This window comes from Oncorhynchus kisutch, linkage group LG5, assembly GCF_002021735.2.
Source record: "Oncorhynchus kisutch isolate 150728-3 linkage group LG5, Okis_V2, whole genome shotgun sequence".
Taxonomy (NCBI): domain Eukaryota; kingdom Metazoa; phylum Chordata; class Actinopteri; order Salmoniformes; family Salmonidae; genus Oncorhynchus; species Oncorhynchus kisutch.
Window position 1 is genome coordinate 77,511,862 of NC_034178.2, and position 26,238 is coordinate 77,538,099.

At 49.0% G+C, this 26,238-nt stretch overlaps 1 protein-coding gene across 4 annotated transcripts in view; it reads left to right on the forward strand.

Moving 5' to 3' along the window:
• Window positions 1-26,238, forward strand: part of LOC109885879 (protein tyrosine phosphatase domain-containing protein 1) — a 105,826-nt gene that overhangs the window by 63,564 nt on the left and 16,024 nt on the right. For all 4 annotated transcript variants that reach the window (XM_031825874.1, XM_031825873.1, XM_031825875.1 and 1 more), the window contains 3 exons: window positions 20,190-20,270; window positions 21,736-21,854; window positions 24,507-24,644. In XM_031825874.1, coding sequence (XP_031681734.1) covers window positions 20,190-20,270; window positions 21,736-21,854; window positions 24,507-24,644 — 338 coding nt within the window. The remainder of the gene's footprint in view (window positions 1-20,189; window positions 20,271-21,735; window positions 21,855-24,506; window positions 24,645-26,238) is intronic.

The window sequence follows — 26,238 nt, forward strand, 5'->3', positions numbered from 1 at the left end:
ATCAAAGCAGTAGGGATGACCAGGGATGTTCTCTGTTTAGTGAGTCCTCCAGATCAGAGGCAGTAGGATGACCAGGGATGTTCTCTGTTTAGTGAGTCCTCCAGATCAAGGCAGTAGGATGACCAGGGATGTTCTCTGTTTAGTGAGTCCTCCAGATCAGGGCAGTAGGGAACCAGGGATGTTCCTGTTTAGTGAGTCCTCCAGATCAGAGGCAGTAGGGGATGACCAGGATGTTCTCTGTTTAGTGAGTCCCATCCAGATCAGAGGCAGTAGGAATGACCAGGGATGTTCCTCTGTTTAGTGAGTCCGCCAGATCAGAGGCAGTAGGGATGACCCAGGGGATGTTCTCTGTTTAGGTGAGTCCTCCAGATCAGAGGCAGTAGAGAAGTGACCAGGGATGTTCTCTGTTTAGTGATTCCTCCAGGTCAGAGCAGTAGGGATGACCAGGGATGTTCTCTGTTTAGTGAGTCCTCCAGATCAGAGGCAGTAGGGATGACCGGGATGTTCTCTGTTTAGTGAGTCCTCCAGATCAGAGGCAGTAGGGATGACCAGGGATGTTCTCTGTTTAGTGAGTCCTCCAGATCAGAGGCAGTAGGGATGACCAGGGATGTTCTCTGTTTAGTGAGTCCTCCAGATCAGAGGCAGTAGGGATGACCAGGGATTGTCTCTGTTTAGTGAGTCCTCCAGATCAGAGGCAGTAGGGATGACCAGGGATGTTCTCTGTTTAGTGAGTCCTCCAGGATCAGAGGCAGTAGGGATGACCAGGGATGTTCCTCTGTTTAGTGAGCCTCCAGATCAGAGGCATAGGGATTGACCAGGGATGTTCTCTGTTTTAGGTGAGTCCTCCAGATCAGAGGCAAGTAGGGATTGAAGGGATGTCTCTGTTTAGTGAGTCCCAGATGAGAGGGCAGTAAGATGACCAGGGATGTTCTCTGTTTAGTGAGTCCTCCAGAATCAGAGGCAGTAGGGATGACCAGGGAATGTTCCTCTGTTTAAGTGAGTCCTCCAGATCAGAGGCAGTAGGGATACCAGGGATGTTTCTTGTTTAAGTGAGTCCTCCAGGATCAGAGGCAGTAGGGGATGACCAGGGATGTTCTCTGTTTAGTGAGTCCTCCAGATCAGAGGCAGTAGGGATGACCAGGGATGTTCTCTGTTTAGTGAGTCCTCCAGATCAGAGGCAGTAGGGATGACCAGGGATGTTCTCTGTTTAGTGAGTCCTCTCAGATCAGAGGCAAGTAGGGATGACGCAGGGATGGTTCTCTGTTTAGTGAGTCCTCCAGATCAGAGGCCAGTAGGGATGACCAGGGATGTTCTCTGGTTTAGTGGAGTCCTCCAGATGAAGAGGGCAGTAGGGATTGACCAGGGGATGGTTCTCTGTTTAGTGAGTTCCCACCAGATCAAGGCAGTAGGGATGACCAGGGATGTTCTCTGTTTAGTGTAGTCCTCCAGATCAGAGGACAGTAGAGGATGACCAAGGGATGTTCTCTGTTAGTGAGTCCTCCAGATCAGATGCAGTAGGGATGACCAGGGAGTTTTAGTGAGCTCATCCAGATCAGAGCAGTAGTTGTATCTGTTTTAGTGAGTTCCTCCAGATCAGAGGCAGAAGGGAATGACCAGGGATGTTCTCCTGTTTAGTGAGTCCTCCTGATCAGAGGCAGTAGGGATGAACCAGGGATGTCTCTTGTTTAGTGAGGTCAGTCAGATCAGAGGCAGGTAGGGATGACCCAGGGATGTTCTCTGTTTAGTGAGTCCCTCCAGTATCAGAGGCAGTAGAGCTGACTCAGGGATGTTCTCTGTTGAGTGAGTCCTATCCAGATCGGACAGTAGGGATGACCAGGGATTGTTCTCTGTTTAGTGAGTCCTCCAGATCAGAGGCAGTAGGGATGACCAGGGTTGTTCTCTGTTTAGTTAGTCCTCCAGATCAGAGGCAGTAGGGATGACCAGGGATGTTCTCTGTTTAGTGAGTCCACCAGATCAGAGGCAGTAGGGATGACCAGGGATGTTCTCTGTTTAGTGAGTCTCACAGATCAGAGGCAGTAGGGATGACCAGGGATGTTCTCTGTTTAGTGAGTCCTCCAGATCAGAGACAGTAGGGATGACCAGGGATGTTCTCTGTTTAGTGAGTCCTCCAGATCAGAGGCAGTAGGGATGACCAGGGATGTTCTCTGTTTAGTGAGTCCTCCAGATCAGAGGCAGTAGGGATGACCAGGGATGTTCTCTGTTTAGTGAGTCCTCCAGATCAGAGGCAGTAGGGATGACCAGGGATGTTCTCTGTTTAGTGAGTCCTCCAGATCAGAGGCAGTAGGGATGACCAGGGATGTTCTCTGTTTAGTGAGTCCTCCAGATCAGAGGCAGTAGGGATGACCAGGGATGTTCTCTGTTTAGTGAGTCCTCCAGATCAGAGACAGTAGGGATGACCAGGGATTCCATCATAGTAGTAGGGATACCAGGGATGTTCTCTGTTTAGTGAGTCCTCCAGATCAGAGGCAGTAGGGATGACCAGGGATGTTCTCTGTTTAGTGAGTCCTCCAGATCAGAGGCAGTAGGGATGACCAGGGATGTTCTCTGTTTAGTGAGTCCTCCAGATAAGAGACAGTAGGGATGACCAAGGGATGTTCTCTGTTTAGTGAGTCCTCCAGATCAGAGGCAGTAGGGATGACCAGGGATGTTTCTCTGTTTAGTGAGTCCCTCCAGATCAGAGGCAGTAAGGGATGACCAGGGATGTTCTCTGTTTAGTGAGTCCTCCAGATAGAGGCAGTAGGGATGACCAGGGATGTTCTCTGTTTAGTGAGTCCTCCAGATCAGAGGCAGTAGGGATGACCAGGGATGTTCTCTGTTTAGTGAGTCCACCAGATCAGAGGCAGTAAGGATGACCAGGGATGTTCTCTGTTTAGTGAGTCCTCCAGATCAGAGGCAGTAAGGGATGACCAGGGATGTTCTCTGTTTAGGTGAGTCCTCCAGATCACGAGGCAGTAGGGGATGACCACGGATGGTTCTCTGGTTTAGTGAGTCTCGCAGATACAGAGGGGCAGTAGGGATGACATGGGATGTTCTCTGTTTAGTGAGTCCTCCAGATCAGGAGGCAGTAGGGATGACCAGGAATGTTCTCTGTTTAAGTGAGTCTGCTCCAGATCAGAGGCAGTAGGGATGAACCAGGGATGTTTTCCTGTTTTTAGTGAGTCCTCGCAGATCAGAGGCTGTAGGGATGACCAGGGATGTTCTCTGTTAGTGGTCCTCCAGATCAGAGGAGGCAGTAGGGATGGACGCAGTGGATGTTCTCTGTTTAGGTGAGTCCACCAGATCAGAGGCAGTAGGGATGACGCAGGGATGTTCTCTGTTTAGTGAGTCCTCAGATCAGAGGCAGTAGGGATGACCAGGGATGTTCTCTGTTTAGTGAGTCCTCCAGATCAGAGACAGTAGGGATGACCAGGGATGTTCTCTGTTTAGTGAGTCCCCAGATCAGAGGCAGTAGGGATGACCAGGGAATGTTCTCTGTTTAGTGAGTCCTCCAGATCAGAGGCAGTAGGGATGACCAGGATGTTCTCTGTTAGTGAGTCCTCCAGATCAGAGGCAGTAGGGATGACCAGGGATGTTCTCTGTTTAGTGAGTCCTCCAGATCAGAGGCAGTAGGGATGACCAGGGATGTTCTCTGTTTAGTGAGTCCTCCAGATCAGGGCAGTAGGGATGACCAGGGATGTTCTCTGTTTAGTGAGTCCCCAGATCAGAGGCAGTAGGGATGACTAGGGATGTCTCTGTTTAGTGAGTCCTCCAGATCAGAGGCAGTAGGGATGACCAGGGATGTTCTCTGTTTAGTGAGTCCTCCAGATCAGAGGCAGTAGGGATGACCAGGGTTGTTCTCTGTTTAGTGAGTCCTCCAGATCAGAGGCAGTAGGGATGACAGGGATGTTCTCTGTTTAGTGAGTGCCACCAATCAGAGGCACTGGGATAACCAGGGATGTTCTCTGTTTAGTAGAGGTCATCAGATCAGAGGCAAGGGATGACCAGGGATGTTCTCGTGTTTAGTGAGTCCTCCAGATCAGAGGCAGTAGGGATGACCCAGGGATGTTCTCTGTTTAGTGAGTCCACCAGATCAGAGGCACTGGGATAACCAGGGATGTTCTCTGTTTAGTGAGTCCGTCCAGATCAGAGGCAGTAGGATGACCAGGGATTGTTCTCTGTTTAGTGAGTCCTCCAGATCAGAGGCAGTAGGGGATGACCAGGGATGTTCTCTGTTTTAGTGAGTCCACCAGATCAGAGGCAGTAGGGGGATGACCCAGGGATGTTCTCTGTTTAGTGAGTCTCAGATCAGAGGCAGTAGGGAATGACCAGGGATGTTCTCTGTTTAGTGAGTCAGTCAGATCAGAGGCAGTAGGGATGACCAGGGATGTTCTCTGTTTAGTGAGTCCCTCCAGATTCAGAGGCAGTAGGGATGACCAGGGATGTTCTCTGTTTAGTGAGTCCTCCAGATCAGAGGGCAGTAGAATGACCAGGGATGTTCTCTGTTTAGTGAGTCCACCAGATCAGAGGCGTAGGGATGACTAGGGATGTCTCTGTTTAGTGAGTCCTCCAGATCAGAGGCTAGGGAGACCAGGGATGTTCTCTGTTTAGTGAGTCCTCCAGATCAGAGGCAGAGGATGACCAGGGATGTTCTCTGTTTAGTGAGTCCACCAGATCAGAGGCAGTAGGATGACCTAGGGATGTTCTCTGTTTAGTGAGTCCTCCAGATCAGAGGCAGTAGGGATGACCAGGGATGTTCTCTGTTTAGTGAGTCCTCCAGATCAGAGGCAGTAGGGATGACCAGGGATGTTCTCTGTTTAGTGAGTCCTCCAGATCAGAGGCAGTAGGGATGACCAGGGATGTTCTCTGTTTTAGTGAGTCCTCCAGATCAGAGGCAGTAGGGATGACCAGGGATGTTCTCTGTTTAGTGAGTCCTCCAGATCAGAGGCAGTAGGATGACCAGGGATGTTCTCTGTTTAGTGAGTCCTCCAGATCAGAGGCAGTAGGGATGACCAGGGATGTTCTCTGTTTAGTGAGTCCTCCAGATCAGAGGCAGTAGGGATGACCAGGGATGTTCTCTGTTTAGTGAGTCCTCCAGATCAGAGGCAGTAGGGATGACCAGGGATGTTCTCTGTTTAGTGAGTCCTCCAGATCAGAGGCAGTAGGATGACCAGGGATTTTCTCTGTTTAGTGAGTCCTCAGATCAGAGGCAGTAGGGATGACCAGGGATGTTCTCTGTTTAGTGAGTCCTCCAGATCAGAGGCAGTAGGGATGACCAGGGATGTTCTCTGTTTAGTGAGTCCTCCAGATCAGAGGCAGTAGGGATGACCAGGGATGTTCTCTGTTTAGTGAGTCCTCCAGATCAGAGGCAGTAGGGATGACCAGGGATGTTCTCTGTTTAGTGAGTCCTCCAGATCAGAGGCAGTAGGGATGACCAGGGATGTTCTCTGTTTAGTGAGTCTCCAGATCAGAGGCAGTAGGGATGACCAGGGATGTTCTCTGTTTAGTGAGTCCTCCAGATCAGAGGCAGTAGGGATGACCAGGGATGTTCTCTGTTTAGTGAGTCCTCCAGATCAGAGGCAGTAGGGATGACCAGGGATGTTCTCTGTTTAGTGAGTCCTCCAGATCAGAGGCAGTAGGGATGACCAGGGATGTTCTCTGTTTAGTGAGTCCTCCAGATCAGAGCAGTAGGGATGACCAGGGATGTTCTCTGTTTAGTGAGTCCTCCAGATCAGAGGCAGTAGGGATGACCAGGGGATGTTCTCTGTTTAGTGAGTCCTCCAGATCAGAGGCAGTAGGGATGACCAGGGATGTTCTCTGTTTAGTGAGTCCTCCAGATCAGAGGCAGTAGGGATGACCAGGGATGTTCTCTGTTTAGTGAGTCCTCCAGATCAGAGGCAGTAGGGATGACCAGGGATGTTCTCTGTTTAGTGAGTCCTCCAGATCAGAGGCAGTAGGGATGACCAGGGATGTTCTCTGTTTAGTGAGTCCTCCAGATCAGAGGCAGTAGGGATGACCAGGGATGTTCTCTGTTTAGTGAGTCCTCCAGATCAGAGGCAGTAGGGATGACCAGGGATGTTCTCTGTTTAGTGAGTCCTCCAGATCAGAGGCAGTAGGGATGACCAGGGATGTTCTCTGTTTAGTGAGTCCTCCAGATCAGAGGCAGTAGGGATGACAGGGATGTTCTCTGTTTAGTGAGTCCTCCAGATCAGAGGCAGTAGGGATGACCAGGGATGTTCTCTGTTTAGTGAGTCCTCCAGATCAGAGGCAGTAGGGATGACCAGGGATGTTCTCTGTTTAGTGAGTCCTCCAGATCAGAGGCAGTAGGGATGACCAGGGATGTTCTCTGTTTAGTGAGTCCTCCAGATCAGAGGCAGTAGGGATGACCAGGGATGTTCTCTGTTTAGTGAGTCCTCCAGATCAGAGGCAGTAGGGATGACCAGGGATGTTCTCTGTTTAGTGAGTCCTCCAGATCAGAGGCAGTAGGGATGACCAGGGATGTTCTCTGTTTAGTGAGTCCTCCAGATCAGAGGCAGTAGGGATGACCAGGGATGTTCTCTGTTTAGTGAGTCCTCCAGATCAGAGGCAGTAGGGATGACCAGGGATGTTCTCTGTTTAGTGAGTCCTCCAGATCAGAGGCAGTAGGGATGACCAGGGATGTTCTCTGTTTAGTGAGTCCTCCAGATCAGAGGCAGTAGGGATGACCAGGGATGTTCTCTGTTTAGTGAGTCCTCCAGATCAGAGGCAGTAGGGATGACCAGGGATGTTCTCTGTTTAGTGAGTCCTCCAGATCAGAGGCAGTAGGGATGACCAGGGATGTTCTCTGTTTAGTGAGTCCTCCAGATCAGAGGCAGTAGGGATGACCAGGTATGTTCTCTGTTTAGTGAGTCCTCCAGATCAGAGGCAGTAGGGATGACCAGGGATGTTCTCTGTTTAGTGAGTCCTCCAGATCAGAGGCAGTAGGGATGACCAGGGATGTTCTCTGTTTAGTGAGTCCTCCAGATCAGAGGCAGTAGGGATGACCAGGGATGTTCTCTGTTTAGTGAGTCCACCAGATCAGAGGCAGTAGGGATGACCAGGGATGTTCTCTGTTTAGTGAGTCCTCCAGATCAGAGACAGTAGGGATGACCAGGGATGTTCTCTGTTTAGTGAGTCCTCCAGATCAGAGGCAGTAGGGATGACCAGGGATGTTCTCTGTTTAGTGAGTCCTCCAGATCAGAGGCAGTAGGGATGACCAGGGATGTTCTCTGTTTAGTGAGTCCACCAGATCAGAGACAGTAGGGATGACCAGGGATGTTCTCTGTTTAGTGAGTCCTCCAGATCAGAGGCAGTAGGGATGACCAGGGTTGTTCTCTGTTTAGTGAGTCCTCCAGATCAGAGGCAGTAGGGATGACCAGTGATGTTCTCTGTTTAGTGAGTCCACCAGATCAGAGGCAGTAGGGATGACCAGGGATGTTCTCTGTTTAGTGAGTCCTCCAGATCAGAGACAGTAGGGATGACCAGGGATGTTCTCTGTTTAGTGAGTCCTCCAGATCAGAGGCAGTAGGGATGACCAGGGATGTTCTCTGTTTAGTGAGTCCTCCAGATCAGAGGCAGTAGGGATGACCAGGGATGTTCTCTGTTTAGTGAGTCCTCCAGATCAGAGGCAGTAGGGATGACCAGGGATGTTCTCTGTTTAGTGAGTCCTCCAGATCAGAGGCAGTAGGGATGACCAGGGATGTTCTCTGTTTAGTGAGTCCACCAGATCAGAGGCAGTAGGGATGACCAGGGATGTTCTCTGTTTAGTGAGTCCTCCAGATCAGAGGCAGTAGGGATGACCAGGGATGTTCTCTGTTTAGTGAGTCCACCAGATCAGAGACAGTAGGGATGACCAGGGATGTTCTCTGTTTAGTGAGTCTTCCAGATCAGAGGCAGTAGGGATGACCAGGGTTGTTCTCTGTTTAGTGAGTCCTCCAGATCAGAGGCAGTAGGGATGACCAGTGATGTTCTCTGTTTAGTGAGTCCACCAGATCAGAGGCAGTAGGGATGACCAGGGATGTTCTCTGTTTAGTGAGTCCTCCAGATCAGAGACAGTAGGGATGACCAGGGATGTTCTCTGTTTAGTGAGTCCTCCAGATCAGAGGCAGTAGGGATGACCAGGGATGTTCTCTGTTTAGTGAGTCCTCCAGATCAGAGGCAGTAGGGATGACCAGGGATGTTCTCTGTTTAGTGAGTCCTCCACATCAGAGGCAGTAGGGATGACCAGGGATGTTCTCTGTTTAGTGAGTCCTCCAGATCAGAGGCAGTAGGGATGACCAGGGATGTTCTCTGTTTAGTGAGTCCACCAGATCAGAGGCAGTAGGGATGACCAGGGATGTTCTCTGTTTAGTGAGTCCTCCAGATCAGAGACAGTAGGGATGACCAGGGATGTTCTCTGTTTAGTGAGTCCTCCAGATCAGAGGCAGTAGGGATGACCAGGGATGTTCTCTGTTTAGTGAGTCCTCCAGATCAGAGGCAGTAGGGATGACCAGGGATGTTCTCTGTTTAGTGAGTCCACCAGATCAGAGACAGTAGGGATGACCAGGGATGTTCTCTGTTTAGTGAGTCCTCCAGATCAGAGGCAGTAGGGATGACCAGGGATGTTCTCTGTTTAGTGAGTCCTCCAGATCAGAGGCAGTAGGGATGACCAGGGATGTTCTCTGTTTAGTGAGTCCACCAGATCAGAGGCAGTAGGGATGACCAGGGATGTTCTCTGTTTAGTGAGTCCTCCAGATCAGAGACAGTAGGGATGACCAGGGATGTTCTCTGTTTAGTGAGTCCTCCAGATCAGAGGCAGTAGGGATGACCAGGGATGTTCTCTGTTTAGTGAGTCCACCAGATCAGAGGCAGTAGGGATGACCAGGGATGTTCTCTGTTTAGTGAGTCCTCCAGATCAGAGACAGTAGGGATGACCAGGGATTTTCTCTGTTTAGTGAGTCCTCCAGATCAGAGGCAGTAGGGATGACCAGGGATGTTCTCTGTTTAGTGAGTCCTCCAGATCAGAGGCAGTAGGGATGACCAGGGATGTTCTCTGTTTAGTGAGTCCACCAGATCAGAGGCAGTAGGGATGACCAGGGATGTTCTCTGTTTAGTGAGTCCTCCAGATCAGAGGCAGTAGGGATGACCAGGGATGTTCTCTGTTTAGTGAGTCCTCCAGATCAGAGGCAGTAGGGATGACCAGGGATGTTCTCTGTTTAGTGAGTCCTCCAGATCAGAGGCAGTAGGGATGACCAGGGATGTTCTCTGTTTAGTGAGTCCTCCAGATCAGAGGCAGTAGGGATGACCAGGGATGTTCTCTGTTTAGTGAGTCCTCCAGATCAGAGGCAGTAGGGATGACCAGGGATGTTCTCTGTTTAGTTAGTCCTCCAGATCAGAGGCAGTAGGGATGACCAGGGATGTTCTCTGTTTAGTGAGTCCTCCAGATCAGAGGCAGTAGGGATGACCAGGGATGTTCTCTGTTTAGTGAGTCCTCCAGATCAGAGGCAGTAGGGATGACCAGGGATGTTCTCTGTTTAGTGAGTCCTCCAGATCAGAGGCAGTAGGGATGACCAGGGATGTTCTCTGTTTAGTGAGTCCTCCAGATCAGAGGCAGTAGGGATGACCAGGTATGTTCTCTGTTTAGTGAGTCCTCCAGATCAGAGGCAGTAGGGATGACCAGGGATGTTCTCTGTTTAGTGAGTCCTCCAGATCAGAGGCAGTAGGGATGACCAGGGATGTTCTCTGTTTAGTGAGTCCTCCAGATCAGAGGCAGTAGGGATGACCAGGGATGTTCTCTGTTTAGTGAGTCCACCAGATCAGAGGCAGTAGGGATGACCAGGGATGTTCTCTGTTTAGTGAGTCCTCCAGATCAGAGGCAGTAGGGATGACCAGGGATGTTCTCTGTTTAGTGAGTCCTCCAGATCAGAGGCAGTAGGGATGACCAGGGATGTTCTCTGTTTAGTGAGTCCTCCAGATCAGAGGCAGTAGGGATGACCAGGGATGTTCTCTGTTTAGTGAGTCCTCCAGATCAGAGGCAGTAGGGATGACCAGGGATGTTCTCTGTTTAGTGAGTCCACCAGATCAGAGGCAGTAGGGATGACCAGGTATGTTCTCTGTTTAGTGAGTCCTCCAGATCAGAGGCAGTAGGGATGACCAGGGATGTTCTCTGTTTAGTGAGTCCTCCAGATCAGAGGCAGTAGGGATGACCAGGGATGTTCTCTGTTTAGTGAGTCCTCCAGATCAGAGGCAGTAGGGATGACCAGGGATGTTCTCTGTTTAGTGAGTCCACCAGATCAGAGGCAGTAGGGATGACCAGGGATGTTCTCTGTTTAGTGAGTCCTCCAGATCAGAGGCAGTAGGGATGACCAGGGATGTTCTCTGTTTAGTGAGTCCTCCAGATCAGAGGCAGTAGGGATGACCAGGGATGTTCTCTGTTTAGTTAGTCCTCCAGATCAGAGGCAGTAGGGACGACCAGGGATGTTATATTGATCAGTTTGTGAATTGGACCATTTTCTTTTCAAAATGTAACTTTTGTACTTTGAGTGTATGGAGTAAAAAGTACAGTAAAAAGTACTAACAGTAAAATTAAAAGTTGTCAAAATATAAATAGTAAAGTACAGATACCCCCCAAAAGGTACTTAAGTAACAAAACTTTCAAGTACTACTTAAGTACTTTACACCACTGGTTTATTCTATATCCTCTGTGTATACTACATTCTATATCCTCTGTGTATACTACATTCTATATCCTCTGTGTATACTACATTCTATATCCTCTGTGTATACTACATTCTATATCCTCTGTGTATACTACATTCTATATCCTCTGTGTATACTACATTCTATATCCTCTGTGTATACTACATTCTATATCCTCTGTGTATACTACATTCTATATCCTCTGTGTATACTACATTCTATATCCTCTGTGTATACTACATTCTATATCCTCTGTGTATACTGCATTCTATATCCTCTGTGTATACTACATTCTATATCCTCTGTGTATACTACATTCTATATCCTCTGTGTATACTACATTCTATATCCTCTGTGTATACTACATTCTATATCCTCTGTGTATACTACATTCTATATTCTCTGTGTATACTGCATTCTATATTGTATGTGTATTCTGTATTCTATAACTATTGTGTATTCTGTATTATAAAGTTGAAGTTGGAAGTTTACATACACTTAGGTTGGAGCCATTAAAACTTGTTTTTCAACCACTCCACAAATTTCTTGTTAACAAACTATAGTTTTGGCAAGTCGGTCTACTTTGTGCATGACACAAGTCATTTTTTCAACAATTGTTTACAGACAGGTTTTTTTCACTTATAATTCACTGTATCACAATTCCAGTGGGTCAGAAGTTTACATACACTAATTTAACTTTGCCTTTAAACAGCTTGGAAAATTCCAGAAAATTATGTCATGCTTTAGAAGCTTCTGATAGGCTAATTGACATCATTTGAGTCAATTGGAGGTGTACCTGTGGATGTATTTCAAGGCCTACCTTCAAACTCAGTGCCTCTTTGCTTGATATCATGGGAAAATCAAAAGAAATCATCCTCCACAAGTCTGGTTCATCCTTGGGAGCAATTTCCAAACGCCTGACCACGCAGCCATCATACCACTCAGGAAGGAGATGCGTTCTGTCTCCTAGAGATGAACATACTTTGGTGCGAAAAGTGCAAATCAATCCCAGAACAACAGCAAAGGACCTTGTGAAGATGCTGGAGGAAACAGGTACAAAACTATTTATATCCACAGTAAAACGAGTCCTGTATCAACATAACCTGAAAGGCCACTCAACAAGGAAGAAGCCACTGCTCATAACCCGCCAAAAAAAGCCAGACTACGGTTTGCAACTGCACATGGGGACAAGCAATGCAGGTGGAGAGGCACGGTGGCTAGGAAAAACTCCCTAGAAAGGCCAAAACCTAGGAAAAAACCTAGAGAGGAACCAGGCTATGAGGGGTGGCCAGTCCTCTTCTGGCTGTGCCGGGTGGAGATTATAACAGAACATGGCCTAGATGTTCAAATGTTCATAAATGACCAGCCTGGTCAAATAGTAATAATCACAGTAGTTGTCGAGCAACAGGTCAGCACCTCAAGAGTAAATGTCAGTTGGCTTTTCATAGCCGATCATTCAGAGTATCTCTACCGCTCCTGCTGTCTCTAGAGAGTTGAAAACAGCAGGTCTGGGACAGCTAGCACGTCCGGTGAACAGGTCAGGGTTCCATAGCCGCAGGCAGAACAGTTGAAACTGGAGCAGCAGCACGGCCAGGTGAACTGGGGACAGCAAGGAGTCATCATGCCACATAGTCCTGAGGCATGGTCCTAGGGCTCAGGTCCTCCGAGAGAGAGAAAGAGATAATTAGAGAGAGCATACTTAAATTCACACAGGACTAGGACTCCAGATATAACAGATATAACAAACTGACCCCAGCCCCCCGACACATAAACTACTGCAGCATAAATACTGGAGGCTGAGACAGGAGGGGTCAGGAGACACTGGAGAGGGCCAAATAGGCAGGATATAACCCCCAAGCACAGCCCCCACACCACTAGAGGGATATCTTCAACCACCAACTTACCATCCTGAGACAAGGCCGAGTATAGCCCACAAAGATCTCAACCCAAGGGGGGCTGCCAACCCAGACAGGAAGATCACGTCAGTGACTCAGCCCACTCCATGCCATATGACGGCATGGAAGAGCACCAGTAAGCCAGTGACTCAGCCCACTCCATGCCATATGACGGCATGGAAGAGCACCAGTAAGCCAGTGACTCAGCCCACTCCATGCCATATGACGGCATGGAAGAGCACCAGTAAGCCAGTGACTCAGCCCACTCCATGCCATATGACGGCATGGAAGAGCACCAGTAAGCCAGTGACTCAGCCCACTCCATGCCATATGACGGCATGGAAGAGCACCAGTAAGCCAGTGACTCAGCCCACTCCATGCCATATGACGGCATGGAAGAGCACCAGTAAGCCAGTGACTCAGCCCACTCCATGCCATATGACGGCATGGAAGAGCACCAGTAAGCCAGTGACTCAGCCCACTCCATGCCATATGACGGCATGGAAGAGCACCAGTAAGCCAGTGACTCAGCCCACTCCATGCCATATGACGGCATGGAAGAGCACCAGTAAGCCAGTGACTCAGCCCACTCCATGCCATATGACGGCATGGAAGAGCACCAGTAAGCCAGTGACTCAGCCCACTCCATGCCATATGACGGCATGGAAGAGCACCAGTAAGCCAGTGACTCAGCCCACTCCATGCCATATGACGGCATGGAAGAGCACCAGTAAGCCAGTGACTCAGCCCACTCCATGCCATATGACGGCATGGAAGAGCACCAGTAAGCCAGTGACTCAGCCCACTCCATGCCATATGACGGCATGGAAGAGCACCAGTAAGCCAGTGACTCAGCCCACTCCATGCCATATGACGGCATGGAAGAGCACCAGTAAGCCAGTGACTCAGCCCACTCCATGCCATATGACGGCATGGAAGAGCACCAGTAAGCCAGTGACTCAGCCCACTCCATGCCATATGACGGCATGGAAGAGCACCAGTAAGCCAGTGACTCTGTAATTGTAAAGAAATAAAAGCTGAAATAAATTATTCTCTCTACTATTATTCTGACATTTCACATTCTTAAAATAAAGTGGTCATCCTAACTGACCTAAGACAGGAACTTTTTTACTAGGATTAAATGTCAGGAATTGTGAAAAACTGAGTTTACATGTATTTGGTTAAGGTGTATGTAACCTTCCGACTTCAACTGTATATTGTATTCTGCATTGTATGTTGTCTGTATTTTTTATTCTCTGTGTATTCTATATTCTCTGTTTATTCTATATTCTCTGTGTTTTCTAAATTATACACTGCCTTTCAAAAGTTTGGGGTCACTCTGAAATGAAATACAGTGTAGACATTGTTAATGTTGTAAATGACTGTTGTAGCTGGAAACGGCAGATTTTTTAAAATGGAATATCTACATAGGAGTACAGAGGCCCATTATCAGCAACCATCAGTCCTGTGTTCCAATGGCACGTTGTGTTAGCTAATCCAGGTGTATCATTTTAAAAGGCTAATTGATCATTTAGAAAACCCTTTTGCAATTATGTTAGCACAGCGGAAAACTTTTCTCCTGATTTCAGTCTATTCTTGTTCTGAGAAATGAAGGTTATTCCATGCGAGAAATTGCCAAGAAGCTGAAGATCTCATACAATGCTGTGTACTACTCCCTTCACAGAACAGCGCAAACTGGCGCTATCCATAATAGAAAGAGGAGTGGAAGGCCCCGGTGCACAACTGAGCAAGAGGACAAGTACATTAGTGTCTAGTTTGAGAAACAGGAACCTTCTAGGCAGAGTTGCAAAGAAAAAGCCTTTTCTCCAACTGGCCAATAAAAATAAAAGATTAAGATGAGCAAAAGAACACAGACACTGGACAGAGGAACTCTGCCTAGAAGGGCAGCATCCCAGAGTCGCCTCTTCACTGTTGACGTTGACACTGGACAGAGGAACTCTGCCTAGAAGGGCAGCACACTGGACAGAGGAACTCTGCCTAGAAGGGCAGCACACTGGACAGAGGAACTCTGCCTAGAAGGGCAGCATCCTGGAGTCGCCTCTTCACTGTTGACGTTGACACTGGACAGAGGAACTCTGCCTAGAAGGGCAGCATCCTGGAGTTGCCTCTTCACTGTTGACGTTGACACTGGACAGAGGAACTCTGCCTAGAAGGGCAGCATCCTGGAGTTGCCTCTTCACTGTTGACGTTGACACTGGACAGAGGAACTCTGCCTAGAAGGGCAGCATCCTGGAGTTGCCTCTTCACTGTTGACGTTGACACTGGACAGAGGAACTCTGCCTAGAAGGGCAGCATCCTGGAGTTGCCTCTTCACTGTTGACGTTGACACTGGACAGAGGAACTCTGCCTAGAAGGGCAGCATCCTGGAGTTGCCTCTTCACTGTTGACGTTGACACTGGACAGAGGAACTCTGCCTAGAAGGCCATCATCCCGGAGTTGCCTCTTCACTGTTGACGTTGACACTGGACAGAGGAACTCTGCCTAGAAGGGCAGCATCCTGGAGTTGCCTCTTCACTGTTGACGTTGACACTGGACAGAGGAACTCTGCCTAGAAGGGCAGCATCCTGGAGTCACCTCTTCACTGTTGACGTTGACACTGGACAGAGGAACTCTGCCTAGAAGGGCAGCATCCCGGAGTCGCCTCTTCACTGTTGACGTTGACACTGGACAGAGGAACTCTGCCTAGAAGGGCAGCATCCCGGAGTCGCCTCTTCACTGTTGACGTTGACACTGGACAGAGGAACTCTGCCTAGAAGGCCAGCATCCCAGAGTCGCCTCTTCACTGTTGACGTTGACACTGGACAGAGGAACTCTGCCTAGAAGGGCAGCATCCTGGAGTTGCCTCTTCACTGTTGACGTTGACACTGGACAGAGGAACTCTGCCTAGAAGGACAGCATCCTGGAGTTGCCTCTTCACTGTTGACGTTGACACTGGACAGAGGAACTCTGCCTAGAAGGGCAGCATCCTGGAGTTGCCTCTTCACTGTTGACGTTGACACTGGACAGAGGAACTCTGCCTAGAAGGCCAGCATCCTGGAGTTGCCTCTTCACTGTTGACGTTGACACTGGACAGAGGAACTCTGCCTAGAAGGCCAGCATCCCGGAGTTGCCTCTTCACTGTTGACGTTGACACTGGACAGAGGAACTCTGCCTAGAAGGGCAGCATCCCGGAGTCACCTCTTCACTGTTGACGTTGACACTGGACAGAGGAACTCTGCCTAGAAGGGCAGCATCCTGGAGTCGCCTCTTCACTGTTGACGTTGACACTGGACAGAGGAACTCTGCCTAGAAAGGCAGCATCCCGGAGTCGCCTCTTCACTGTTGACGTTGACACTGGACAGAGGAACTCTGCCTAGAAGGGCAGCATCCTGGAGTCGCCTCTTCACTGTTGACGTTGACACTGGACAGAGGAACTCTGCCTAGAAGGGCAGCATCCTGGAGTCGCCTCTTCACTGTTGACGTTGACACTGGACAGAGGAACTCTGCCTAGAAGGGCAGCATCCTGGAGTTGCCTCTTCACTGTTGACGTTGACACTGGACAGAGGAACTCTGCCTAGAAGGCCAGCATCCCGGAGTTGCCTCTTCACTGTTGACGTTGACACTGGACAGAGGAACTCTGCCTAGAAGGGCAGCATCCCGGAGTCACCTCTTCACTGTTGACGTTGACACTGGACAGAGGAACTCTGCCTAGAAGGGCAGCATCCTGGAGTCGCCTCTTCACTGTTGACGTTGACACTGGACAGAGGAACTCTGCCTAGAAGGGCAGCATCCTGGAGTCGCCTCTTCACTGTTGACGTTGACACTGGACAGAGGAACTCTGCCTAGAAGGGCAGCATCCCGGAGTCGCCTCTTCACTGTTGACGTTGACACTGGACAGAGGAACTCTGCCTAGAAGGGCAGCATCCCGGAGTTGCCTCTTCACTGTTGACGTTGACACTGGACAGAGGAACTCTGCCTAGAAGGGCAGCATCCTGGAGTTGCCTCTTCACTGTTGACGTTGACACTGGACAGAGGAACTCTGCCTAGAAGGGCAGCATCCTGGAGTTGCCTCTTCACTGTTGACGTTGACACTGGACAGAGGAACTCTGCCTAGAAGGGCAGCATCCCGGAGTTGCCTCTTCACTGTTGACGTTGACACTGGACAGAGGAACTCTGCCTAGAAGGGCAGCATCCCGGAGTTGCCTCTTCACTGTTGACGTTGACACTGGACAGAGGAACTCTGCCTAGAAGGGCAGCATCCCGGAGTTGCCTCTTCACTGTTGACGTTGACACTGGACAGAGGAACTCTGCCTAGAAGGGCAGCATCCTGGAGTTGCCTCTTCACTGTTGACGTTGACACTGGACAGAGGAACTCTGCCTAGAAGGCCAGCATCCCGGAGTCGCCTCTTCACTGTTGACGTTGACACTGGACAGAGGAACTCTGCCTAGAAGGGCAGCATCCCAGAGTCGCCTCTTCACTGTTGACGTTGACACTGGACAGAGGAACTCTGCCTAGAAGGGCAGCATCCTGGAGTTGCCTCTTCACTGTTGACGTTGACACTGGACAGAGGAACTCTGCCTAGAAGGCCAGCATCCTGGAGTCGCCTCTTCACTGTTGACGTTGACACTGGACAGAGGAACTCTGCCTAGAAGGGCAGCATCCTGGAGTTGCCTCTTCACTGTTGACGTTGACACTGGACAGAGGAACTCTGCCTAGAAGGGCAGCATCCCGGAGTTGCCTCTTCACTGTTGACGTTGACACTGGACAGAGGAACTCTGCCTAGAAGGGCAGCATCCCAGAGTCGCCTCTTCACTGTTGACGTTGACACTGGACAGAGGAACTCTGCCTAGAAGGGCAGCATCCTGGAGTTGCCTCTTCACTGTTGACGTTGACACTGGACAGAGGAACTCTGCCTAGAAGGCCAGCATCCTGGAGTCGCCTCTTCACTGTTGACGTTGACACTGGACAGAGGAACTCTGCCTAGAAGGGCAGCATCCTGGAGTTGCCTCTTCACTGTTGACGTTGACACTGGACAGAGGAACTCTGCCTAGAAGGGCAGCATCCTGGAGTTGCCTCTTCACTGTTGACGTTGACACTGGACAGAGGAACTCTGCCTAGAAGGGCAGCATCCCGGAGTTGCCTCTTCACTGTTGACGTTGACACTGGACAGAGGAACTCTGCCTAGAAGGGCAGCATCCCGGAGTTGCCTCTTCACTGTTGACGTTGACACTGGACAGAGGAACTCTGCCTAGAAGGGCAGCATCCCGGAGTTGCCTCTTCACTGTTGACGTTGACACTGGACAGAGGAACTCTGCCTAGAAGGGCAGCATCCCGGAGTTGCCTCTTCACTGTTGACGTTGACACTGGACAGAGGAACTCTGCCTAGAAGGCCAGCATCCCGGAGTCGCCTCTTCACTGTTGACGTTGACACTGGACAGAGGAACTCTGCCTAGAAGGGCAGCATCCCAGAGTCGCCTCTTCACTGTTGACGTTGACACTGGACAGAGGAACTCTGCCTAGAAGGGCAGCATCCTGGAGTTGCCTCTTCACTGTTGACGTTGACACTGGACAGAGGAACTCTGCCTAGAAGGCCAGCATCCTGGAGTCGCCTCTTCACTGTTGACGTTGACACTGGACAGAGGAACTCTGCCTAGAAGGGCAGCATCCTGGAGTTGCCTCTTCACTGTTGACGTTGACACTGGACAGAGGAACTCTGCCTAGAAGGGCAGCATCCTGGAGTTGCCTCTTCACTGTTGACGTTGACACTGGACAGAGGAACTCTGCCTAGAAGGGCAGCATCCCGGAGTTGCCTCTTCACTGTTGACGTTGACACTGGACAGAGGAACTCTGCCTAGAAGGGCAGCATCCCGGAGTTGCCTCTTCACTGTTGACGTTGACACTGGACAGAGGAACTCTGCCTAGAAGGGCAGCATCCCGGAGTTGCCTCTTCACTGTTGACGTTGACACTGGACAGAGGAACTCTGCCTAGAAGGGCAGCATCCTGGAGTTGCCTCTTCACTGTTGACGTTGACACTGGACAGAGGAACTCTGCCTAGAAGGCCAGCATCCCGGAGTCGCCTCTTCACTGTTGACGTTGACACTGGACAGAGGAACTCTGCCTAGAAGGGCAGCATCCCAGAGTCGCCTCTTCACTGTTGACGTTGACACTGGACAGAGGAACTCTGCCTAGAAGGGCAGCATCCTGGAGTTGCCTCTTCACTGTTGACGTTGAGACTGGTGTTTTGCTGGTACCATTTAATGATGCTGCCAGTTGAGGACTTGTGAGGCGTCTGTTTCTCAAACTCAACACTCTAATGTACTTGTCCTCTTGCTCAGTTGTGCACCGGGGCCTCCCACTCCTCTTTCTATTCTGGTTAGCGCCCGTTTGTGCTGTTCGGGGCTGTGCTGCTCTCAACCTGCTCCACCACAGCCCCGTCGATGAGAATGGGGCCGTGCTCTGTCCTCCTTTTCCTGTTTTCCACAATCATCTCCTTTGTCTTGATCATGTTGAGGGAGATGTTTTTGTCCTTGCCCCACAAGGTCAGGTCTCTGACCTCCCTATAGGCGGTCTCATCGTTGTCAGTGATCAGGCCTACCGCTGTTCTACATTATCTGTGTATTCTACATTTGTTGTGTATTCTATATTCTCTGCATGTTCTATATTCTCTGTGTTCTATATTCTCTGTGTTCTATATTCTCTGTGTTCTATATTCTCTGTGTTCTATATTCTCTGCATGTTCTATATTCTCTATGTTCTATATTCTCTGTGTTCTATATTCTCTATGTTCTATATTCTCTGTGTTCTATATTCTCTGTATTCTATATTCTCTGCATGTTCTATATTCTCTATGTTCTATATTCTCTGTGTTCTATATTCTCTGTGTTCTATATTCTCTGTATTCTATATTCTCTGTGTTCTATATTCTCTGTGTTCTATATTCTCTGTGTTCTATATTCTCTGTTCTATATTCTCTGTGTTCTATATTCTCTGTGTTCTATATTCTCTGCGTATTCTATATTCTCTGCATGTTCTATATTCTCTATGTTCTATATTCTCTGTGTTCTATATTCTCTGTGTTCTATATTCTCTGTGTTCTATATTCTCTGTGTATTCTCTGTATTCTATATTCTCTGCATGTTCTATATTCGCTGTGTATTGTGTATTCTATGTATTCTATATTCTCTGTGTATTGTGTATTCTCTGTATTCTATATTCTCTGTGTATTGTGTATTCTATGTATTCTATATTCTCTGTGTATTGTGTATTCTCTGGGTATCCTATATATTCTGTATTTTTCCTGTAAGTCCTGTGCTACGCTGCTCCTCCCATGTCTTAGGCAGCCAGCTGGGTGGTGTCCTATTGTAAACCGATATCTGATCAATAAGTAAACACAAAGTAATCAGTACACGCTCCTCACCCTTTTCCACTCTCCTTAGCTGGTAGTATCATTCATCCACTTCTTTTTCGGGCTGCTCTGTTCAAATAATTCATATTACATGTACTGCATGTGATTCATTAACGGTGTGTGAACTGTCCTGATGTGTAATCACCATGTAATTCCTCTCTCTCTCTCTCTCTCGCTCTGTCTCTTTCTCTGCAGGATAACTGACAACTTGCTGGCGATGGCAAGGCCTTCTACTGAAATCCTCGAGAAATACAATATCATAGAGCAGTTTACAAGGTATTTGGTGTTTTAGAAGACAAAACACTAGCTGTCACTAGTTATTAGCACCACCAATAGGCCTACACACCTGAGACCACCAGGAGACCACTAGCTATTAGCACCACCAGGAGACCACTAGTTATTAGCACCACCAGGAGACCACTAGCTGTCAATAGTTATTAGCACCACCAATAGGCCTACACACCTGAGACCACCAGAAGACCACTAGCTGTCAATAGTTATTAGCACCACCAATAGGCCTACACACCTGAGACCACCAGGAGACCACTAGCTGTCAATAGTTATTAGCACCACCAATAGGCCTACACACCTGAGACCACCAGGAGACCACTAGCTATTAGCACCACCAATAGGCCTACACACCTGAGACCACCAGGAGACCACTAGCTATTAGCACCACCAGGAGACCACTAGCTGTCACTAGCTATTAGCACCACCAGGAGACCACTAGCTATTAGCACCACCAGGAGACCACTAGCTGTAACTAGCTATTAGCACCACCAGGAGACCACTAGCTGTCACTAGCTATTAGCACCACCAATAGGCCTACACACCTGAGACCACCAGGAGACCACTAGCTATTAGCACCACCAATAGGCCTACACACCTGAGACCACCAGGAGACCACTAGCTATTAGCACCACCAGGAGACCACTAGCTGTCACTAGCTATTAGCACCACCAGGAGACCACTAGCTATTAGCACCACCAGGAGACCACTAGCTGTAACTAGCTATTAGCACCACCAGGAGACCACTAGCTGTCACTAGCTATTAGCACCACCAATAGGCCTACACACCTGAGACCACCAGGAGACCACTAGCTATTAGCACCACCAGGAGACCACTAGTTATTAGCACCACCAGGAGACCACTAGCTGTAACTAGCTATTAGCACCAACAGGAGCTAGTGGTCTCCTGGTGGTGCTAATAGCTAGTGGTCTCCTGGTGGTGCTAATAGCTAGTGACAGCTAGTGGTCTCCTGGTGGTGCTAATAGCTAGTGGTCTCCTGGTGGTGCTAATAGCTAGTGACAGCTAGTGGTCTCCTGGTGGTGCTAATAGCTAGTGACAGCTAGTGGTCTCCTGGTGGTGCTAATAGCTAGTGACAGCTAGTGGTCTCCTGGTGGTGCTAATAGCTAGTGACAGCTAGTGGTCTCCTGGTGGTGCTAATAGCTAGTGACAGCTAGTGGTCTCCTGGTGGTGCTAATAGCTAGTGACAGCTAGTGGTCTCCTGGTGGTGCTAATAGCTAGTGGTCTCCTGGTGGTGCTAATAGCTAGTGACAGCTAGTGGTCTCCTGGTGGTGCTAATAGCTAGTGACAGCTAATGGTCTCCTGGTGGTGCTAATAGCTAGTGGTCTCCTGGTGGTGCTAATAGCTAGTGACAGCTAGTGGTCTCCTGGTGTTTTCAGGTGTGATGTATAGACCTATTGGTGGTGTTGATAACTGGCAACATGTTCCCTACAGGTGTGGCCTTCGTACGGTGATCAACCTGCAGCGTCCCGGGGAACACGCCAGCTGTGGCAACCCTCTGGAACATGACTCTGGATTCACCTACAGACCTGAGGTGTTCATGGAGGCTGGCAGTGAGTATCTCTGCCTCTGAATCAATTCAATTCAAAGGGCTTTCTTGGCATGGGAAACATATGTTTACATAGCCAAAGCAAGTGAAATAGATACTACATTGAAATAAAAAATGAACAGTAAACATTCCATTCCATATGTCTATACAGCGCTTTTGGAAAGTATTCAGACCCCTTGAGACCCCTTTTTCCACATTTTGTTAGATTCAAATCAAATCAAATCAAATTTATTTATATAGCCCTTCGTACATCAGCTGATATCTCAAAGTGCTGTACAGAAACCCAGCCTAGAACCCCAAACAGCAAGCAATGCAGGTGTAGAAGCACGGTGGCTAGGAAAAACTCCCTAGAAAGGCCAAAACCTAGGAAGAAACCTAGAGAGGAACCAGGCTATGTGGGGTGGCCAGTCCTCTTCTGGCTGTGCCGGGTGGAGATTATAACAGAACATGGCCAAGATGTTCAAATGTTCATAAATGACCAGCATGGTCGAATAATAATAAGGCAGAACAGTTGAAACTGGAGCAGCAGCACAGTCAGGTGGAAGTTGAAACTGGAACAGCAGCACGGCCAGGTGGACTGGGGACAGCAAGGAGTCATCATGTCAGGTAGTCCTGGGGCATGGTCCTAGGGCTCAGGTCAGTTGAAACTGGAACAGCAGCATGGCCAGGTGGACTGGGGACAGCAAGGAGTCATCATGTCAGGTAGTCCTGGGGCATGGTCCTAGGGCTCAGGTCCTCCGAGAGAGAGAAAGAAAGAGAGAAGGAGAGAATTAGAGAACGCACACTTAGATTCACACAGGACACCGAATAGGACAGGAGAAGTACTCCAGATATGACAAACTTAGATTAAAAAAGATTACAGCCTTATTTTAAAATGGATTAAATCGACACACACCCCGTGATGACAAACCAAAAACAGGTTTTTAGACATTTTTGCTAATTTATATAGAAAAAACTGAAATACCACATTTATGTAAGTATTCATTCCCTGTACTCAGTACTCAGTACATTTATGTAAGTATTCATTCCCTGTACTCAGTACTCAGTACATTTATGTAAGTATTCATTCCCTGTACTCAGTACTTTGTTGAAGCACCTTTGGCAGCGATTACAGCCTCAACTCTTCTTGGTTATGAAGCTGCAAGCTTGGCACACCTGTATTTGGGGAGTTTATCACATTCTTCTCTGCAGATCCTCTCGGGTTGGTTGGGTGTTGCTGTAAGGCTATTTTTAGGTCTCTCCAGAGATGTTTGATCGGGTTCAAGTCCGGGCTCTGCCTGGGCCACTCAAGGACATTGAGACTTGTCCCGAAGCCACTCTTGCGTTGTCTTGGCTGTGTGCTTAGGGTTGTTGTCCTGTTGGAAGGTGAACCTTCACCCCAGTCTGAGGTCCTGAGCGCTCTGGAGCAGGTTTTCATCAAGGATCTCTCTGTACTTTGCTCTGTTCATGGTGCCAGGTTTCCTCCAGACGTGACGCTTGACATTCAGGACAAAGAGTTCAATCTTGGTTTCATTAGACCAGAGAATCATGTTTCTCATGGTCTGAGAGTCCTTTTGGTAAACTCCAAGCGGGCTGTCATGTGCCTTTTACTGAGGAGTGACTACCGTCTGGCCACTCTACCATAAAGACCTGATTGGTGGAGTACTGCAGAGATGTCTGTCCTTCTGGAAGGCTCTCCCATCTCCACAGAGGAACTCTAGAGCTCTGTCAGAGTGACCATTGAGTTTTTGGTCACCTTCCTGACCAAGACCCTTCTCCAGTGATTGCTCAGTTTGGCCGGGCGGCCAGCTCTAGGAAGAGTCTTGTTGGTTCCAAACTTCTTCCATTTAAGAATGATGGAGGCCACTGTGTTCTTGGGGACCTTCAATGCTGCATACATTTTTGGTACCCTTCCCCAGATCTGTGCCTCGACACAATCCTGTCTCGGAGCTCTACGGACAATTCCTTTGACCTCACGGCTTGGTTTTTGCTCTGACATGCCCTGTCAACTATGGGACCTTACACAGACAGGTGTGTGCCTTTCCAAATCATGTCCAATCAATTGAATTGACCAGAGGTGGAATCCAATCAAGTTGCAGAAACATCTCAAGGATGATCAATGGAAACAGGATGCACCTGAGCTCAACTTTTGAGTCTCATAGCAAAGGGTCTGAATACAAATTTCTAAAAAGCCTGTTTTTGCTTTGTTGTTATGGGGTGTTGTGTGTAGATTGATTAGAGTTAACTGCACCTCAGACTGCAGCCCAAATAAATGATTCACGGAGTCTGTGGTACTGCGAGTCTGCAGTAGTGTATACTGCTCAGATGCTCCCTTGACATTCGGAACACTTCTTCAGGTTGAATCAGGCCTTTGTAACAATGTATAACACATCACCGCTCTTGCTGCTGGTGATTCTCTGATCCACCTCTACGCAGACGACACCATTCTGTATACTTCTGGACCTTCTTTGTAACAATGTATAACACATAATGATGTGGGGTAGATTGTAGTTCATGTTCTTACTGCGTCTCAATTGGCACCCTATTATCTATATAGTGCATCGCTTTGGTCAGTAGTTTCATTATATAGTTTCATTATGTAGGGAATAGTGTGTCTTTTGGGATGCTCGTCATGTTCAGCCTGTGAGAAGTCCTGTTTTCTTTCCTCTGTTTCCAGTTTATTTCTATAACTTTGGCTGGAAGGACTACGGCGTGGCGTCCCTGACTACTATACTGGACATGGTCAAGGTGATGTCGTTCGCCATCCAGGAGGGAAAGATGGCCGTGCACTGTCACGCCGGTCTAGGGAGGACAGGTACATCAAATCTACCCAATCATAGCATCACTCAACCTATAAAGTCACATGGCTGGGCAGAACAGGACAGGTATGTTATAATGGGATGGGGAGGTCAGGGACATTAAAATTGTTTGGGAGGGGGACAGGTAAAGGACAGGTATGTTATAATGGACTGTGGAGGACAGGGACAGGTTCGTTATGATGCCATGGGGAGAGCAGGTACATTACAGTGGGTTGGGGAGGACAGGTACTGGACAGGTACAGGACAGGTACATTATAATGGGCTGGGGAGGACAAGTACAGGACAGGTACGGGACAGGTACATTATAATGGGCTGGGGAGGACAGGTACAGGACAGGTACATTTTAATGGGCTGGGGAGGACAGGTACAGGACAGGTACATTATAATGGACTGGGGAGGACAGGGTACGTTATAATGGGCTGGGGAGGACAGGGTACGTTATAATGGACTGGGGAGGACAGGGTACGTTATAATGGGATGGGGAGGACAGGGTACGTTATAATGGGATGGGGAGGACAGGGTACGTTATAATGGGCTGGGGAGGACAGGGTACATTATAATGGACTGGGGAGGACAGAGTATATTATAATGGGATGTGGAGGACAGGGTACGTTATAATTGGTTGGGAGGGGGACAGGTAAAGGACAGGTATGTTATAATGGACTGTGGAGGACAGGGACAGGTTCGTTATGATGCAATGGGGAGGGCAGGTACATTACAGTGGGCTGGGGAGGACAGGTACTGTACAGGTACAGGACAGGTACATTATAATGGGATGGGGAGGATAGGTACGTATAATGGGCTGGGGGGGACAGGTACGTTATGATGCGATGGGGAGGGCAGGTACAGGACAGGTACATTATAATGGGCTGGGGAGGATAGGTACGTATAATGGGCTGGGGGGGACAGGTACGTTATGATGCGATAGGGAGGGCCGGTACAGGACAGGTACAGGACAGGTACATTATAATGGGATGGGGAGGACAGGTACGTATAATGGGCTTGGGGGGACAGGTACTGTACAGGTACAGGACAGGTACATTATAATGGGCTGGGGAGGACAGGTACGTATAATGGGCTTGGGGGGACAGGTACATTATGATGCGATGGGGAGGGCCGGTACAGGACAGGTACAGGACAGGTACATTATAATGGGCTGGGGAGGACAGGTACGTATAATGGGCTTGGGGGGACAGGTACATTATGATGCGATGGGGAGGGCAGGTACGTATAATGGGCTTGGGGGGACAGGTACATTATGATGCGATGGGGAGGGCAGGTACATTACAGTGGGCTGGGGAGGACAGGTACATTATGATGCGATGGGGAGGACAGGTACATTACAGTGGGCTGGGGAGGACAGGTACATTATAATGGGATGGGGAGGACAGGTACGTATAATGGGCTTGGGGGGACAGGTACATTATGATGCGATGGGGAGGGCCGGTACAGGACAGGTACAGGACAGGTACATTACAGTGGGCTGGGGAGGACAGGTACCTTTATTTAACTAGTTGCAGAGGGAGGTGTTTAGTCCCAGGGTCCTGAGCTTAGTGATGAGCTTTGAGGGCACTATGGTGTTGAACGCTG